We start from the raw sequence: 19,674 nt of genomic DNA, 5'->3' as shown, positions 1-19,674 counted from the left end.
AAAATTAAAAGGAAGTTGAAATAATGATGTCAACATAAAGTAGACATATGGTCTATGTTAGTTATTCACTATTTTGAGTGGTAAGATTATTTGTCTCACAAGCAGAAAATTTAACATTTTGCAAATCGCTAAATTTTCCATTTTTTCACGATATTTTGGTATTTTTCACAAAAAAACACAGACTGTATCGACGAAAATTTACCACTAACTTGAAGTACAATGTGTCACGAAAAAACAATCTCAAAATCACTGGGATAAGTAAAAGCAAAAAAAAGTTATCCCCACTTAAGTGAGACATGTCAGAATTGAAAAAAAGGGCTCTGTCAGGAAGGCAAAAACAGGCTCTGTCAGGAAGGGGTTAATAAACATATTAATACAATGAAAATATTATATATAAATAACAAAATGAAGAACTATAAAATAGTATGCTTAGTCAATAGGTTGTATGGTGCATTTTGTGAGTAAAATAGTCCCCCATGTCCTCTGATCCTGAGGTGGTCCAATGTAGCAATGAGTATTTCTCAAAAGTGTTGTTGAGCGAAGTCTGTTTGGAAACAGCTGGATCCAAGTCCCTCTAATGAGTGGCAAGGTGGCATTCCTTTGGAGAGATGGCAGAAAGCTGGATATGCTGGTCTCCCTTTTGGCCAATTATAGCGGCTGTCCCTGTTAGCGCGAGCGGCCCGGGAAAAAAACAACAACTTAGAAATGACGGGGGGCACGTGCCCGGGTGCCCCCCCTAAATCCGTCAGTGTATGCTGCCAAGTGTAAAAAGCTCTAGTGTACTAGTTAGGGAATCTGACAGGGCTTTAGAACATAGGGAAAACGGACTCATGCCATCTAAAAAAAATGCATTGGGTGGTTAGAAGGTGTGGATCATTAGACAAGGTCTAGGTTGACTATGAAAGGTCAACAGTGAAAAGGTCCACACATGGGAAAGGTCGACTTACACTAGGTCAACATGGACAAAATGTTGATACCAGCAATAAGGCAAAATAGAAATAGTTGAGGCAGGAAAGGTTGACATAAGTTTTGCACAGTTTTTGTCTGACGACATCTGTCGACATGGACCCCCAATTAGTGACCATGCTTTGCTCGCCACGCTTTAGGTTACTGTTCTAAAAGTATAAAAAAGCTATCTAAATGAAAAAATCCTGGAAATCTCATGTCGGCCGTTTCATGTTTTGTGCATGTCAACCCATAGTCATCGACAAATTGACTGTTGGCCTAGACAATGTCCACCTAACAATCGGAACCAGGGTTAGCTATTGGAGAGAAAAAGCTCTAAAAAAAACAAAACAAAAAAAAAAGCATTTAAGAACATAATAAAATAATCCTATAGGGGCAGACTAGATGGGCCAAGTGGTTCTTATCTGCCATCAAATTCTATGTTTCTATGAACTATAGATAAAGTTAGTTTGCCAACTACTTCTCACCTCTATCAGGTGAAGTACCACCAGTGATCACTAGAGGCCACTTGACGGACCAAATTACTCCTTTGTCTGATAAAAGATGTCCTAACAGAAAGGGAAAAAGCTATTTTTGGAAAGATACTGTTCTGTTTCAAACTTGCTGGATATGGAGAGAGGGAGGCTGTGAAGACCGATATTGGAGGTATGATCAGATAGAGACTGGGAGTGGGCTGTAGTGAAAGTAAAATTGCAGAAGCCATCATTTTGACAGGCTTTTAACTAGTTTTGGTATAATCCTGCAAAAAAAATTATGTTTTCTCAGGATAGATAATGTAACATTGTTTAATATATAGGCCCTACTATATGGGCTTGTGCACACAAGTGCAATGGTGACTTCTCTATACAGTGCATTTCACTCTGCTGTGCATGGGAGCAAGTATGAGCATGTCTGATCAGTGCACTGCCAGGTAATAACAGACAACTGCTACACAGACTGGCAAATACAGACCACTGAGGCTAAGGTCACAGGTCATCATCTGAGCGCAATTCATTTTAATATACAAAGACCGTTTAGTGCACCCCAATAAGCAGGGATTTTTAAAAATACAACCCGGAAGGTGTAAAATGTTATTTCACCGATTCCTCAATAGGTCTTAGGCCATATAACACCATCAGATTGGTTTTGGCTTAGAAATGTTTCCCATACAAATACCTAAAAAATTGATTCAGTATTTTTTCCTAATCAACCTCAAAAAGGGGCAAATCTGGATTGAGGGGTGCAATTCTGAATTCCAAGATCAACAAGGCTACCATCATTAATCCCACTCAACTTCATGCAATCGATGAGGCAGAAAATGAGTACAGGCCATCCATCCCACAAACATCTCCCCAAAGTGGGGGTTTCCAGTGATATTTCTGTAAAAACACAACCCACCCAAACTCTGCAATAGCACCAAGCTACCAGTGAAAGTCCTCCACAAGAACGCCATCGAGGCCACGGGTGTGCTCAGGTAGAATTTGTGTTCATACCCTGTATGCCACTAATACCATCAGAAAAACCCCTTTTAGTTCAGTCTGTCTGGGTAAAACTAGGCAAATCAGATAGTAATCTACATAATGGCATATGCTTGGAGGTGTCTACATTATGTAATAGATGCAGTGTCATACAGTATTACAGCACTGGTGATCTTTTATAAGAGGAATGAAATTCCCCAAAGACAGTAAAGAAAGTCCAAGGGTTTTGTTTGTATGTCTTTTTAATTCCCTCCACGGAAACAGTCCTGGGTGTTAAAAATGGATTTTAAACTACAAGATGCTAAAATGTCTTGCTTATTTAGATAAAGTTTCATCTGCTGCTCTACACACATCTCACTGGCCAATTCTCCAAGACACAACAGCTGGGACAGTTCCGATACTCTAAGTGCTCATAGTCAGCGAGCAAAACAGTAAGCTGATCCACCGAGTGATTCTGGCAGCAGAGCCTGCTGGCAGTCAGAGCATGTCAGGGATTTCTGAGGGAAAGTCTGCCAACATCAGTTTAACTCCAAACCTTCCAGAGCACCAAACCCTAGCATGCAACACGTGAACAGATACTGGCCCAGATCAGTGAAGTCATCAAACAGAAAATAAGTGTCCTCTATTGTGTCACACCTAGGAATAGATTTACTAAGCGTTAAGTTTGCAATCTGGAGGTTTACTAAGGGCAAATCTGGCTGGGACTCACAAGAAAACTTACATTTTAGACCCCGATACATCATTGGATGGACTTATGATTATTTAACAGACAGAAGAAGAATAGAAACCCCAGATTTATATAGCATTGAACTTAACAGCACCTGTAACAGGTCATTAGGACTCTCTCTTTAATGCACCTTGGGTCATATCCTGATGAAAGATGTGTTTGGCAACCAAAACGTTGGTGCACTGAAAAAGCTGGCATTACACGCTGCACCAAAAACCCACCACCAGGGCTTAGTACATCTTGCCCACAAATTGGTAAACAATGGTTTATTTAATATTATATTACAATACTGTATGTTGTGTCTTATCTTTTGTTTTACAGGAGTTTTGTTTTTTATTACAGGAGTTTTGACAAGTGACATCATTCTGATGTAGGCCTGCTGGTAGTTAAACATTATTATTTAACTAGACTATTAAACAAAGCCTGGGGAAGAGGAGAAAATCCATAGACTAAAAGCCAATTGCTGGCTGACCTTGGGGATGGAAACCCCTATTTTTGGGAGTGGTGATTTTCACTCTGGGCTGACCAAATTGGGGCTGGTTGCCATAATGGCATAAAGATCACATTGTGTGCGTCTTCGCTGTGGCACCTGCAGTCACGGCTGGTTCTACCTGGTGATGATTATTGAAGTGGGATCCCTGTGTTGCTTTGCCATTTTCTCATACTTCTCCTTTCTTAAACTTGTACTACAACAAAGCATGCATTGTAAAACAGGTAATCCGACACCGTTTTATAAACTATAGGTATACAATGGTGGATTAATGAGGGTGGGCACCAAGATAGATGCCCCCCTCCTGTCATTTATTAGCCGTTTTATATATTTGTTCATGAGTGAACTGTTCTTTTGAAAGTGTGAGTGAGCTAAAAGGTGAACGATAGTTCTTCAGTTCTTCTTGGAGGCATATTGTTGTATGTTCTGTTTCGTTTTCATACAATGCATTTGCCTTACCACAGCAGTGCCACACATGGCAGCTTAGAGGAACTGTACTGACTGACTCATTAGGGCTGTATGAGTCAGTGGACTGATCAGTGATCTGTATGAATCCGTGAACTACTGAACTGCTGAGCTGGAAATCTAGTTCAGTTAAAATGACTAGTTCATTATGATCTAATTCAGTAATTTAAGTCACTTTTTCTTCTTTTAAAATACAGTAATTAGAAGAAAAACATGACCCTTTGCCCCAACAGACCTTAGAGAGAGATAAAGCAGAGAGTTTGCAAAGTAACCTGTAAGCTTCTGTCATTTATCTTACACAGTCTAAGACAGGGCTGTGCAACAACGCCTCCAGATGTTGATGAACTACACATCCCAGCATGCCTTGCATCAGTTTCAGCATGGCCACATAGCAAAACTAATGCAAAGCATCCTGGGATGTGTAGTTCATTAACATCTGGAGGGCCGGTGTTTCCCAGCCCTGGTCTAAGATGTGACAGAAGCTTAGTGGTTGCTTGGGGCAATTGCACCACTTTATAGAGGAAATTTACTAAGATGGGAGTTCTATTTCACATGGGATGTTGCTATGGGCAACCAATCAGGTACTATTATTTTCTAGTAGGTGGAAAATAAATAAATAAATAGATTCTGATTGGTTGCCCATAGCAACATCCCCTGTGAAATAAATTTCCCATTTTAGTAAAATTTCCCCCTATATATCATGAAGGTTTACACATATCCATCTAGGTCTTGTGGACTAAACAGAGCTACAGTATATAACGTGCAGCACCCAGCATTGTGTCTTTGGCCGATTGGGAGTGTAGCCTGTAACCTAATATACTGGGGGAAGGAAGCATGGCAGCATAGTTCTGCTTCATACAATGCATTTGCATGAGCACAGCAGTGCCACATATGGTAGCTTAGAGGTACTGCACTGACTCATGAGTCAGTGAACTGTATGAATCTTATTAATTTGAATTTTATTCAAAGTGAGCTAATGAACCGCTCAAAATAACTAGATCTTTTCACTCAGCGATCAAACGTGCACCACTCTTTTTAGTGAGTCACTCTGCCCATCTCTAGTATGGAGTGGCCGCGAAGAAGAAAAATGCTAACTGCAGGAGGAGGTTTTATTTTTCCTCCATTTGTGGTCCCGCTCCCACTACTGGTATGACAGACAGCCTGGCCGCAAGCAGATAAGAAAGAATCATGAGTGAAGGCTGTCCCATGAGACACAGCTCCTAAGTAGGAGGAGATCAGCAGCTAGATCATCTAAGTGCTGGGTATCTGCACCACCCCTGCTACTGACTGACACAGCAGACAGGGGCCAGGAGAGTGGCGAGGACAACAAGGGAGAGTGGCGAGGACAACAAGGGAGAGAGCCTAGGATTAGCAAGCCGGAGAGGGATACAGAACGTTGCCATTGGCTGATCTGCTGTGTCACATAGCCTCATCTTTCCCTTTGTCTCTCAGTTCCCCCCTCGGACTCTGTCTTCCAGACTAATTCCCCACCCTGTTTAGGTAAGCCTAGCACCTTCATGTGTATCAGCCTCTTTCCCCACCCTTTCACTGTCAGCCTTACCCCTCCCACTGTCAGCCTTACCCCTCCCACGGTGTCACCCTGTGTCTGTCATCCTCACCCCCCCCACACCCAATCCAGCCTTGACCCTCACAGGTATAGGTGATAGGGTTGACAACACTAAGGTCAACATGCAATGGGTCAACCCAATGCATGTTGAACTTCTCGGAACTTGTTTCCTAGCACGGCGCCCATCGAATACCATAAGGCATACGATGGTATGCGATGCAATGTTAGCCAATGTCATACAATTTTAAATTGTATACCATCGTATTGTATGCCATTGTATGGCATATACAATGGTATACGATTTTAAATTGTATAAGCACCCTAATGGGTGTTTTCAATGTTAAATGTGCCCCCTATAAGATAAATAATTGTATAAGCACCGTAATAGGTGCTTACAATGTTAAAAGCACCCCCACGCCACCCCCACTATCAACGCATCCTCCGACCTTTTCATACCCCCACTATCCACGTCGGCGTGGAGTTGAATTTATAGTGTGGCGAGCGCAGCGAGCCCCACGAGGGGACGCGGAATACATGTGAAGTAATACGCGTCCCCTCGCACTCGCCATGCTTCGGGTTCGGTGGCTCGCTGCGCTCGACGCGGATAGTGGGGTATGAAAAGGTCGGAGGACACCTATTAAGGTGCTTATACAATTAAAAATCGTATATACAATTTAAAATCGCATTGCATTGTATGCCATATACAATGGTATACAATGCCATACGACTGAATATCGTGGGCGCCGTGCTAGGAAACAAGTACCAACTTCTCTTTGTCGACCTAGTGACCATATACCCTCCACACCATATCTCAGCTCATTCTCCAACCTGTGAGGAAGCAAAGACAGACACAAGCTTGGGGAGTAGGTGAATAGGTGTTTTGAAAAGGAGACCATGGATCCGATAATCCCAATGAGGCTATACCCACTTATCAAGTATACTTCCCTTTCACTTGTACTGGTGCCCTGTGATTTTGTTCTGGATCCACCTATGTATGTATATTCATATACATAATGGACATCGCCATCAAAAAAGAAGTCCAGCAGATTGCAATAGACAGCAAAACTGATTGGCCACTAGTGTACTTTAGTTACAACAAGCAAATTCCACCTGGGAGGAATTGTACCCTCACCTACTGTATATCAAAGTTCTCCAGAGCGGTTATACAACTATACTGATTAAAGATTTGTGTAGGTGGCATGCAACATGGTTGATCTCCCATTATATCAGCCACATGGGTAATGTAAGGACTCTTGCATAACAAATAATTCCCACAAAATAGGATTTCATAATCAGTATAGTAGGGTGTTTGCCTTCTTGTATATGTAGACTAAAACCTCTTTTACACAGCTGCAAAATCCTAGGTTATTGTTGGGTTAATCCAGATAGCGGCTCAGTATTAAAAGATGCCAAAAAAAATAACCTGATGCCAGTGACCCAGGAATCCAACCTGGGTAGAGAGCAGGATTGGACAGCGGAAGGCATGGTGGGGAAATGTGTGAATAGATTCCTGTTCAACATTTTTTGGGTGTGAAAGAGGAAGAAATATCCTCCTTTCCCAATAACTGTACTTTGGTGGAGGACCATGTGATCTTTGCCACCCTCTCTATTCCGAAGTCTCATGGTCCCAGGTGTAAACTCATTTGATCTATGAAAAGTTTATGAATTTGTGCATTAACATGGTCACGACACCTGTTCACCTCCAAATTATTAGGAATTTTTTTAATGATGGCTTCTGGTAGGACTAAAGTGTTCAAGTTTAGCGTGCAAGAGACCAGCTTATTACTGTAGTAGAATAAGTGCAGTAATGTTGACATTATGTAGGTGATTAAATTTATGTGTGTATCTATACAAATGGGCATCTATCGGAGATATTCAATTGTTTTTTCGATCAGACACCCATTATTCACAGTATTAAAAAATGTTATCGAAGTCTCCGAAAGTGCAAGGAAAAAAGTATGTGCAAAAGTTCTTTAACCTGTGCTAATGGTCAACTCTTCAAATAAACAATTGAATAGCTCCAATAGACGCTTATTCCTATAGATGCCCAGCAGGTGTTGTTGGCCACAACTGAATCAACCCCTGCGCGACTAGTATGTCAAGTATTGTGAAAGCACTCCAACTTCCTTCAAGAAATCTGGACTAGACGTATTTCCTCTACAAAAGCCAAATTCTCTCCATTTATTATTTAAATAGTTTCAAAATAAATGTAAAAAACAAAACATAAAACTGCATACTGTTAGTTCATCAGTTTCTTTTATAATGATCAAGTGGAAAAATGATCAAGTACAGATATAGTGTATCAATAACTGGCTAATGAGAGTATTAATGGGCTTTGTTCCCCACCTCTAAGTTCAGACTGTTCCTCATTAATCTTACAATGCATTTCACTTGGCTTAAACCCCGTTTTGCCAAGTTTCGGTTGGAATAGTCTGTTTTCAATAGTTTGTTCAGAACCTTATAAATACTGTGCATGCAGCCAAACCCAACAGACGAAGGGCATGTTATTTCAGAACAATACACATCCTGTTCAGTTCATTGCTTAACAAAGTTTCCTGGCCAGCTCCTACAGCCTCACCCACTAAAAAGTATATAGGCACACCAAGACATTCCCCAAGGTCTGGATCTGTCAATTTGCAAATCAACATAAAACATCATTCAGTTTATTGACTTTTATCTGCTAATATTTGTATATCTTCAAACAATAGCGCCAGGAAACATTAAGCTCTAAATAGACAATCTACAGTATATACAAATATTTTCCCCCTTGAAACAATTGAATTAAGAATGTTGTGGAAATACGGCTTTTATACATAAACTAAAGCTGGTGCGTAAAACGTTAGCATTAAAGAGACATAGCCAAGATTTCGGGCAACATGTAGAATGCCACAGGACCCACTTGATAAACCAACTCAAAGCAATTTATGGCATCTGCTATGTACGGGCTAAACACTTTTGTAGGCCTGCACAGAATGGGCGAAATGGATAAAAGCACCTCCACACACCACATCACTTTGCATGCCAACTTCTGCCAGGTCCATGACCTACCGCTCCTCGAGTTAAACAATGACTACCTGCCAAATCTTTCAATCAAAACCAAAAGTACTTCGCCAATCATTTCTATAACATAACATTGGTACATAAATTAGCCAGCTATAACCACTTTATAGATAAAATGTTACTGTCTGAAGTACAGAACAAAAAAGTGTAAATGGATAGAGAGCACCTGTGCAAATAAAAAAAAAAAAAAAACATAGAACTTAGTCAACTAATTCGGGCCCATCAGTCCTCTAGGCTGGTGACTTGCATAATGAAAGATTCGGCCATATAAATTGCATTTTCAGAAATCCGTACGGTCAAAAGGTGTCTTTTTTGTCATTTGAGACTGCACTTTTTAATTTTGACAAGAAATTTCTGCAAGTACTACCGTATATCAGCTACGTAAGATCATATATTTATGAAAAAGGACATTTATTTCAAGTGCACTACATATAAAAAGGTGTATTCAATGCTTTCCGCGAGCTGTGACAGGGAAACGGTGTATGCGCCCGCTAAAAAAGCGAGGCTTGCGGTAAATGCAGCGGGCTCCCTGCATTAGCCGTGAGCCTCGTTGTTTGGGGGAATCACAGCGGGGATTTCCCCAGCGCGTTGAATAGGGTGAGCGGCCGGCATTGAATGCACCCCATTACGTATCAGGTAATTCTGTCACCGGTGTGCCAGACATTGTAATACACATTTATTTCCATTACATAAAAAGAACCAAAATATGTGTGGGGAAAATAAAAGGAAAACCTTATAACACTGCTGCCTGGTATTTACCTCAGTGAAGTCCTGCTTCTTGTCGAACGTGTTGTCAGACATGCATTCATTATGTAGCAAATCTAGTATGTCTTGATCATCCTCATATTTTTCGTCCACTTCTGCTTTTGTGTCGTAGTTTGATGAATCTATAACTTGCGTCTCTGTAACAGTAAATTCCATATGGACATTTTCCTCGTGCACCCAGCTACTGCTTTCTTTTGAATGGGTGATATACTCCCTCGGCCTGCTGCGTGGCATCAGTGGAGATGATTGGTTGTTTGAAATCGAGGTAGAATCATACGAATAGTCTGTTAAGTCACTCTCTTCCTGAATAGTGTTCCCAATCTCCATCATATTCGGCACAGAGACACTCATCCGCTGGGAAAGTTGGTGTCTTTTCCGGATAGCAAGTAATTTGTGTGAGCTCTTCCTAGTTTTCTTAATTGACAAGTTCTGAAATAAAGGGCGGGTTTTCTCTTTTAGAGATCCCCATACTGATGGCTTATCCAACTCCATCCTTGCTGAAATGGCTGCAACTCAAACTTTACTTTCACCTGTAATAAATAGAAGTAGAAACAAATAATGAGCGGTACAGTTTGCAAATATATATAATATATGTGCAGTCTTCCCTCCATTGACTACCATCTAGTGACATCATCTCAACATTACGCTACCTTAGGCTGCGTAAACACGCGGGAGATATATTGCTAGATATATATTGCTCAGTGTCTCCTGTTCATCAGCGACCAGAGATGAAAAAGAAACTGCCGGGTGCCGGGGGAGCCCGGCAGAGGTAATCAGCTGGTTGCAGGAGCATGTTCCTGCGACCAGCGATCACTACGGGGGTAAAAACAAAAGCGCAATATATTGCCAGTGCACACTCCCATCGCGGGCAATATGGTCGCTCAGCGACCATATTTCCAGCGATATTTGCAATAATCGCCCCCGTGTGTACGCACCTTAAGTTTAAACATTGTCCCCACAGAAAACTGGGATAACCCCTTTCTCTGGAGAAAGCGGGTTTTCACTGATTACACCTTACTTTTCCAAACATTACTAATGTTATTACATGCATTCTAATACCTTTCTGCAATGTGCTACAAGTGTCCCTGGAAGTCCTGTTCGCCAAATATATGTTTCTTTTCCAAGTGCAATGAAATTCTCTCTTTGAACATATATTTGGAGGGTATTTTTACACTGATCAAAAGGACTCCCAGAATCCACTCCATTTTTTGGGATCCACTTATCCACTGGATGTGACTTCCCAATTTTGAGGGAATAAGATCATTCGTCAGACTGCATTTAGGTCGACACGCATTTAGGTCGACATTTTTTTTTTTTTGAAAAATTTCCATTTTTTCAAGCATCGACACAGTCAACATAGCACCGCGTCCGCTCGCCGTGCTTCTGGCACGGTGCCTCGCTACGCTCGGCACACTATTTTATTCTCCCACCACGCCCTAGTGGATGGTAGGGCATGAAATACCACCTGTAGGCACATGTTGACCTTTTGCCTGTCGACCTTCCCCATGTCGACCTAATGACCCTGTCGACCTTATAAAAGTCGACTTAATGACCAGGTCAACCTAAATGCAGGTCAACCTAGTGGTGTAGACCTAAATGCTGTAGACAATATGACCATATCCCATTTTGAGTTACCGTGCAACCAACCAGTTTCTTTCCTATTTGGATTTACTGAGATAACTAAGAAACTACATCGATTACAACATTGCAGTATCATTTTTGATTTTTTAATCCCTGAATAAATCCATTTCTGTCCAAAACATGTAGGGTTTCAGGCCCCGTCCATGAACAATGCAACAGGATCCTGCCAATTGAGCTCACATCCATAAGGGTGGTGGAAGGAATGGAAGATGATCACTTCAACTGAATTGTAATTGTGGATACTTTGCCACCTTATTTATTTTTAAAATTAATTAAGTTGTCAATTATTTACTGATCCCATTGGGCCCTTTTCTTGTCGGGTAATCTGTTGGTGAGAGGGTACTCTTAGCAACATCCCGAATATATGAGCCTCTACAATACTACACCTAGTGGACACAGGCTTGTAGACACAGTAATGATGACCCACTGTAAGTATTACAGGAATATTTTGCGCTTATATACATTATGCATGGATATGCATTACAGAAAGAAAAACTATTTTGATTGCAAAGAGTAAAAGGTGTTACCAGAAATCTGAGCAGATGTTAGTAATGTCAGATCTTCCCATCAGAAAATACACCCAACCTACTGTATATTGCTTCTAAAAATAACATTCGCTTTTCTTCCTCCCAATAACATTTCATAAACCTACAGAAAGCAGCAGGGACTGTACACAGGATGATATAAACTAAATATATGGACTCATCGGAGTCCATCATATCAGACAACATTTAGTCAGCTTCAGGGAAAAGAAACATTGTGTTGATTAATGGGACAGTTGGCCACCCCTCAACGTGTCCGGAATGATCGATGACATCTCTACAGTAAAACCTACCAAACACAGCTGCTTCCTTGTTGCTCTCTTGCATCCTTATAAAATCCACTAAACGGGTTTAGGGTCTAGTTATTAGCAGGTCTGAAGTTGCCTGTGAGTTATAAACAGGAAGATGCCTCAATATTTTTTTTGTAGAGCTTAGGCCAGGGGCAGACCACCTATTCAAGGATTAAAATACACCAAGGTAGGAGTTTGGTTCTCCGGCAAACTTGCCCTGTGCAATACATTTTCAATTTAATTCCAAACTCGCTTTAAAATTTCGAGATGAAATTTGTTGGGTTTTGTTGGCACCCCACAGGTGTAAAGGTAAGGGAAATCTTTATTTTTATTTTTACCAGGTAGTAAGGCAGTACAAGCCTCCTAATAAATAATCATGCACTTTAAAGATTTAAACAGCATAATTTGGGCTATAAAGACATGGCCGTATGAAGAATTTGTTCAAGGCACTCAATAATATGTTAAATGAGGTGGACTAGGCACGTTAAAGTGTGGTATTGATGGGAGAGAGGTTTATGAACTTGTGTGTACCCCCAAAATACTGACAATAGTGTTCATTCTAGCACCCACCATATTTGAAAACCCATGCAGTTCCTCTTTCCTGCCTGGGGTGTCGCTGTCGGCTGTGGTGTTTCTAGCATAGTGTGGTCTGTATATCAGCACTGATATGCAAACCAGACCCGTGCTAGAAACACCACAGCAGACAGCGACACCCCAGGCAGGGAAGAGGAACTGCATGGGTTTTCAAATATGGCGGGTGCTAGAATGAACACTATGAAAATACATTCATTTGATGAAGAACACTTGCTTGCTGTCATTTTTCAACCATTAATAAAGTGCAAAGAATATCCATTTGACAACTACAGTAAAACCTCCAGTACTTTCTTTATGGGTACTAACAAACTTCTATATGATCCTACTATCTCAGTTGCCACTTTTTTGAGGTCCAGGATGGTTTTCAGGCACTTCTCGCCGCTGACATTTTGTAGACGAAAAAAGTCAGACAACTTTCAGCAGCTACAGTACCAAGATTTGCTTTTCCTAATTGGATCTCGTATTTCTCAGGTGTGTGTATTCTTACAATATTTGGGACTTTCATAAAATAAAATAAAAAAAAAACACAACTGCATCATGCCAATTGTCAATATTCAGGGTCAGCATTATGCGGGCAACATCTCAAGGTGCGTTCTATGCTTGCTATTTCCTGATGTTGGAAAGGCAGTTCCACTGACTAATGCAGTCTGGCTGCCCCTCTCCAGTCCATCACCACTGCAAGTTATATAAAAAAAGAAAAAATGCTGGAGTGAACAGACCTCTTTCATATTTCTGAATCAACTTGAATGATATCAGAAATAAAAAGGGGAGATTTATGAGGTGAATATACTGAACACAGTTTATTTAATCAGTAATAGTGCAATGTTACAATGTTGTCAAAACAAGTCTAGATGGTAACAATTGGAAGCAACACATGTAACAATGTTAGATAAAAGGGTATGTGCACAAGCAGACCGACAATAGCCCTTAAAATGGCTAAGGATAATACAAGGCACAGTTGCTAATATTTCAATATGCATTACATAATGTGACACACACGGAGCACCAAACTTCTATAAAGCCGGGTATGCGAGTATAGTCAGTTTGCGGTAGTCACCCTGTAGTCGCATACCCGGCTTTATAGCAGTTTGGTGCTCCGTGTGTGTCACATTATGTAATGCATATTGTTTTGTAATAGCCACATTAACATTCACCATTTTCAGACATTATATGTGCACATACCCTTTTATCTAACATTGTTACATGTGTTGCTTCCAATTGTTACCATCTAGACTTGTTTTGACAACATTGTAACATTGCACTATTACTGATTAAATAAACTGTGTTCAGTATATTCACCTCATAAATCTCCCCTTTTTATTTCTGATATCATTTGCTGCTACACATTTACATCTAATATGCATGTTCGTCCAGCCATTACAACTTCATGAATGCAATCTATGTACTTATTATAGTGTAACTATTGTAGTTCATTATTTCTATAAAGCCGGGTATGCGACTAGTCAGTTTGCGGTAGTCACCCTGCCAAACTGCTATAAAGCCAGGTATGCGACTACAGGGTGACTACCGCAAACTGACTATACTCGCATACCCGGCTTTATAGAAGTTTGTCAGGGTGACTACCGCAAACTGACTAGTCGCATACCCGGCTTTATAGAAGTTTGGTGCTCCGTGTATGTCACATTATGTAATGCATATTGAAATATTAGCAACTGTGCCTTGTATTATCCTTCATTTTAAGGGCTATTGTCGGTCTGCTTGTGCCTCTCAAATTCTTTTATGTTGTGACAGCCTGATATATCATGAGCAGCGGAGCCGCGGCTCCGTGAACTACATTAACCTTGTCACCTCCACACATGATTTATTCATGTGTGCGTTCTGAATGCAATGTACTTATTATAGTGTAACTATATCTGTAGGAGAGATCATGTAGCTATGGAACGCCCACATGGGCGTTCCAGCTTTGGCAGTATAGTCGCAAGGACGGCAGCATATCGGTCGAACGTGCGTACACACTGCACTTTTGTTCCGATATGAGGCCGTCCTGTTGGATGAAAATTAAACTGCAAAGAACCATCGACCGACCGAGTATGGACGGACAAGACAGTTTTTTGCCGTTTATCACTCGTACGGGACAGCGTACACACATATACAATTGAACGGCTGTCCGACCCAGAACGGAAGAACGGACCGACAATTGTATATATGTGTACCCAGCTTAACTTCATGGTCCAATCTTTCTCCCAAATGCATGTGCAGATGGAGGGAGAACAGACAAACAACCATGGGTAAATACAGCAGCAGTGGGCAGGACAGAGCTGTGTGAGCGCACAGGGGGTGGGGATATACTATGGATCAAACAAAAAGTGTCACGCAGTAAAAAGAAAAGAAAAAAAATGGGTTATGAGGATTAGCTATGTTGGGGTCACATCAGCTTGATAAAGGTCTGTCAGGTCATACGTTCCAGTAATACATGTGCCATCCAAGAGATGTAAAACTGCCAAGCTACACTCCTAAAAGGGATCACTAGGGAACAGCCCTCATTGATTCTCTAGTGAAGAATGCCACTTCGACTACGAGAGCAGACGAATTAAGAACTGCACAAGAAACACATTAGTAGAGATTATATCAACTACAGTCATTGTTTTTGGGCGTGTAAAAGAAACACCTAAGCCAGGGGGTTAATGGATGGCATTCAGTCTGAAAACCTTTTGGCACTCAATGCATTCACATACACTGCTTTTGTGCCTTTCATAAGCATGCTGGATGGCATACTGTTACAAAGAATCAAATACAATTATTCAAGTACTGATTGGATTTATTATTCTCTAACCACCAATAATAGATTACACATTAAAGAGACATTAAAAGACAAAAGATTTCCCTCAAAATCCCCCCCCCCCCCCCCCGGGGGGGGAATTCAATTGTTGAGTGGTGCCATTGCTTCGTTCTATTCTGACCAACAGCAATTCAATTGTTTGTACCGATAAGCACCCATTACAGTCTGCACCCATCTGAGGTGGTTAGAGGTAATGCACTCAAAACCCAGCACTATTCATAAGTTTATTAGGTTTACATGGCTAAACTCAATTAATTTGTGCTTGAAATAGGCAAAACATAATGGGTGCCAACAACACTCCTGCCCATTCCTTATTTGGAGAAATGGAGGCCATCACCACCCCCACCCCCACCCCCTCATATGGCATCAGACTTAGTGTTTATTCTAGCACACGCTATATTTGAAAACCCATGCAGTTCCTGTTCCCTGCCTGGGGTGTCGCTGTCTACTGTGGTGTTTCTAGCACAGGTCTGGTTTGCATATCTGTGCTGATATACAGACCACACTGTGCTAGAAGCACTACAGCAGACAGCGACATCCCAGGCAGGCAAGAGGAACTGCATGGGTTTTGAAATATAACTTGTGCTAGAATGAACACGAAGACTCTCACTCACTATCACAATCACAAGTATGACCGATGTCATAGACCGGTACTACTCATGCGCAGTACGAGTGCGGTGCACATGCAAAGTACTGAACATTGGTGCATCTCTGCATGAGCCTCCACTCTGTACACATCTGAAAGAGGACCATTGTTTTATAGTCACTGTTTTTCCAAATATGGAGGGGGGGAAAAATCAGATCAGAAGAGGATAGATGGTACTTGTTTCCTAGCACGGCCACAACGATCATAATCGCGGTCATCGGGGGTAAAATCGGGGCCATCGCGGGCATCGCATGCGCAAAAAAATCGGGTGCGATGGGCCAGACGCGATGCCCGCGATTTCCCCATAGAGAACAATGTTAAATGCCTCAATTTACCCGCGATGACCACGATTTCCCATAGGAAACAATGTGAAATGGCTCAATTTACCCAAATTATCATAGGAACAATGAATATCATAGGAGAATAGAATAGTGTGGCGAGCGCAGCGAGCCACCGAGCCCGAAGCGTGGCGAGCGCAGCGAGCCCCACGAGGGGAGGCGGATACCTGTGAAGCCCGCGAAGGGACGCGTTTACCTGTGAAGGTATCCGCGTCCCCTCGCTGCGCTCGCCACACTATTCTATTCTCACTCCATGCCCTAGTGGATAGTAGGGGTATGAAAAGGTCGGAGGACGCGTACCGCCGCCGCTCGCAACGCTTCGGGTTCACGTTCATCGCGGGGTGGCGTGAACTACTTTTGGGGGGACATTTTACTGGTCAGGGGTTTTTTTTGGGCTTTCTGGACCATTTACCATTCTTCCCTATGATGATTTGGGTAAATTGACCCATTTAACATTGTTTCCTATGGGAAATCGGGGTCATCGCGGGTAAATTGAGGCATTTAACATTGTTCCCTATGGGGAAATCGCGGCCATCGCGGGTGGACCATTTAAGCATTTTTAGGCGCACACAACGCGACCGACCCGATTTTTCACTGTTTTCAATGCATTTCAATGGAAAAATCGGGGGCATCGCGTCGCAGGCCACTAAAATTACCCCCGATGGCCAAGATTTGTGGCCGTGCTAGGAAACAAGTACCGGATAGATTGAATAAGATTTGGTATACTGAGGTTACAAATACGAACCAGCAACAATGTATGCCAATTTCCATGAATAACAGCTGTGACCATGCAACTAATCCCTTAGGTTAGTTAGTTGAACACAAATATAAACAAACAAAATAACATTCTACAAAACAAAGTCATTCATGTTTTTCCTAAAGTTGAAAAGGTGACCACAACTACAACTAATCCCAAATAAAAAACATAAAAAATGTAAGAGCTAGGAGGAGTCAGACATTCCACACGGCAGATGACTAGAACATAATTTCAGTGCATCATATGCCAAACTATTTTATAGGTTATGCAGCAAGTACCAAGCTCTGACATTACCGTCATTTTATGGGCATACTTTAAATAGTTACTAACACAAAGTGACTCATGCCTTTACATAAAGGATTGCAACAAAGTGTGCATACAGTAAAACAGCATTAACACGTGGCACACCTACCTCTATGCATTTCAGCAGGTGAATTACAGCTTTTAGTGCACCATGTTGTTTTGGCATTCAACAAATCAAAGGGTCAATCAGCACCTAAACTGACATCTATCTAGAAAAAGGAGTTGCAGCATGAGGTTAATATCACTGCGGTTTACCAAATGTTGATTTCTGCTGGATTTTTTACCAATAGGAACATTGGTGTCAATTCAGGCTTCAGCCCCATTCGTACAGGTACGAATTTGGCCCCTTTTTCAATGTTGGGGGGCCCGCGAATGCGCATTGGCTGGACAATTATCACTAAAGCGTTTCTCTCTTTTTAAGGCTTAATACATCTGCCCCAGTGTCTATTTATTTACAGTTCCTTATATAGCGCAGCAGATTCCGTTGTGCTTTACAATTGGAAACAACAGTGATTAAACAAACTGGGTAGAAACAAACTGAGGGCCCTGCTCGCAAGCTTACAATCTATAGGGATAATATAGGCATAATAGGAGGGATAAATAAGGATAGAATTCCATAGCATGGCAGTCCCACCAGATTACAAGACAGTCCTGATGGGATGCATTAGATATGAATGCTACTGGAGGATATGTGTTGTTCCTGAATATGATAAGTTTGCCTGAAGAGGTGAGTTTTCAGGGAACGCTTGAAAGGTTGGAGGCTAGAGTAGAGTCTTAGTGTGCGTGGAAGGGCATTCCATGTGGGTGCTGCCCGACAGAAATCCTGCAAGTGTAAGTGGGAGTGAGTAATGAGTGTGGATGTTCGTTCTGTCCTTCATTAGCATCGCTCCAGTGTGCATGGGAATTCTGGGCATCAACTGAAACATTCCGGGACTGCAGCACGCAGTAGGAAAGCAGAGCACCCTCATGAGCCAGAATGTGATGAGACACAAACACCACATTGTCAGCAGAAATGAGGAGATTATTGCTGGTCCTGCAGCACAGAATCAGTGAAATAATGAAGCCTAGAGTGGTATTATACTGCATCAATGGTTTAAGCTCTAGACCAGCTAAAACTGCATTTTCAGGTGGGATCTGGGGAGATTCCTCATGTTACCTGTAGGTATTGTTTAACCTTATGCACCCACACCTGATATAAGTGCACACAAATAATGAAGGACATGAAGACAATCAAACTTCGGTATCAGGTATCTACCAACATTCACATGAGACACTTGACCTGGAATATTACTAACCAGGTTGCATAATACAAGAGGATATTGTGGTGTAGCAGGAAAGCTAGATCAGCCGTTGTCATGGAAGGATTGGGAAGACTTTAAAGTTCCTTCCTGATATAATCTACTTTAGTTAAAATAAATAAAAACAAAAATACCAAAATTTCCTTTTCAGCAGTAAGAGCTGCAAAAGTAATTTAGTACTGCCGTCACACCGCCTCAGGAGAGCGAAACGGCTTTCAGAGAGCTGGAAATAAGGAAATTGCATGAGATACAACATCGGCAGTTCCAAGAAAATACATTTGGCTGCCATTCAAAGCATATAGGAAGGTGGATGGTGTCTCCAGTGTATGCTCAGAGTGAGCAAGCCAGACAACAAATGAAGTATCCAGCATAGCTATCACACTGGCTAATATAAGAAGCTGACACACTGTTGTGCCTTCCTGCAGCCCGGAAAGGAAACATTTTGTAAACATGTGACAAAAATTGTGGAATTGATGGCAATTTTGCAAACATTCGTATTGTACAAGCAGTGTACAACACGCTAAAAATAACCTAAATTGGATAGAATATAGAACTACAGCCTCATAAGTTAGAGGTCAACTACTAACATGTATAAATTAATACCTTGGGAAACTATTTTTACCCCTGATTAGTGACGGCTGCAAACACCACAGAACAGAATAAAGGGGGCCAATTCTGGTTCACTCAGAGAGACACAAATTCGCCCACTACTCCGATGCTCTGGGTATGCGCTTGTGCAATCTCTGACTACGAACGGCCTTGGCAATTTACACTGTCGCCAGACCGTTCGCAGAAGGGAGGGAGGGAAAGGGAGCAGTGGCGGCATTGGGACATGGGAACGCCGAGCGTTTCTTGAGGATCCTAATGAAAATGCATGGCGTTTCCATGGGTGTGTGGACAGGCCGATGCCTGCTGGGGGCGAGTGGCTGATGTCACATGACGTCAGCAGTCCGCCCTGTCTGTTGACT

The 19,674-nt window shown here is 41.8% G+C and overlaps 1 protein-coding gene across 1 annotated transcript in view; it reads right to left on the bottom strand.

Annotated features, from left to right (window-relative positions):
• Positions 1-19,674, bottom strand: part of MCTP2 (multiple C2 and transmembrane domain containing 2) — a 181,184-nt gene that overhangs the window by 127,505 nt on the left and 34,005 nt on the right. Inside the window, exon 3 of the mRNA XM_083184241.1 lies at positions 9,492-10,027. Coding sequence (XP_083040367.1) covers positions 9,492-9,989 — 498 coding nt within the window. The 5' untranslated portion in view covers positions 9,990-10,027. The remainder of the gene's footprint in view (positions 1-9,491; positions 10,028-19,674) is intronic.

Source organism: Crinia signifera, chromosome 4 (assembly GCF_055691185.1).
Source record: "Crinia signifera chromosome 4, ASM5569118v1, whole genome shotgun sequence".
In the NCBI taxonomy this organism is placed as follows: Eukaryota; Metazoa; Chordata; class Amphibia; order Anura; family Myobatrachidae; genus Crinia; species Crinia signifera.
Note: the sequence above shows the minus strand (reverse complement) of the source record. Positions and strands in the feature narration are given on the sequence as shown.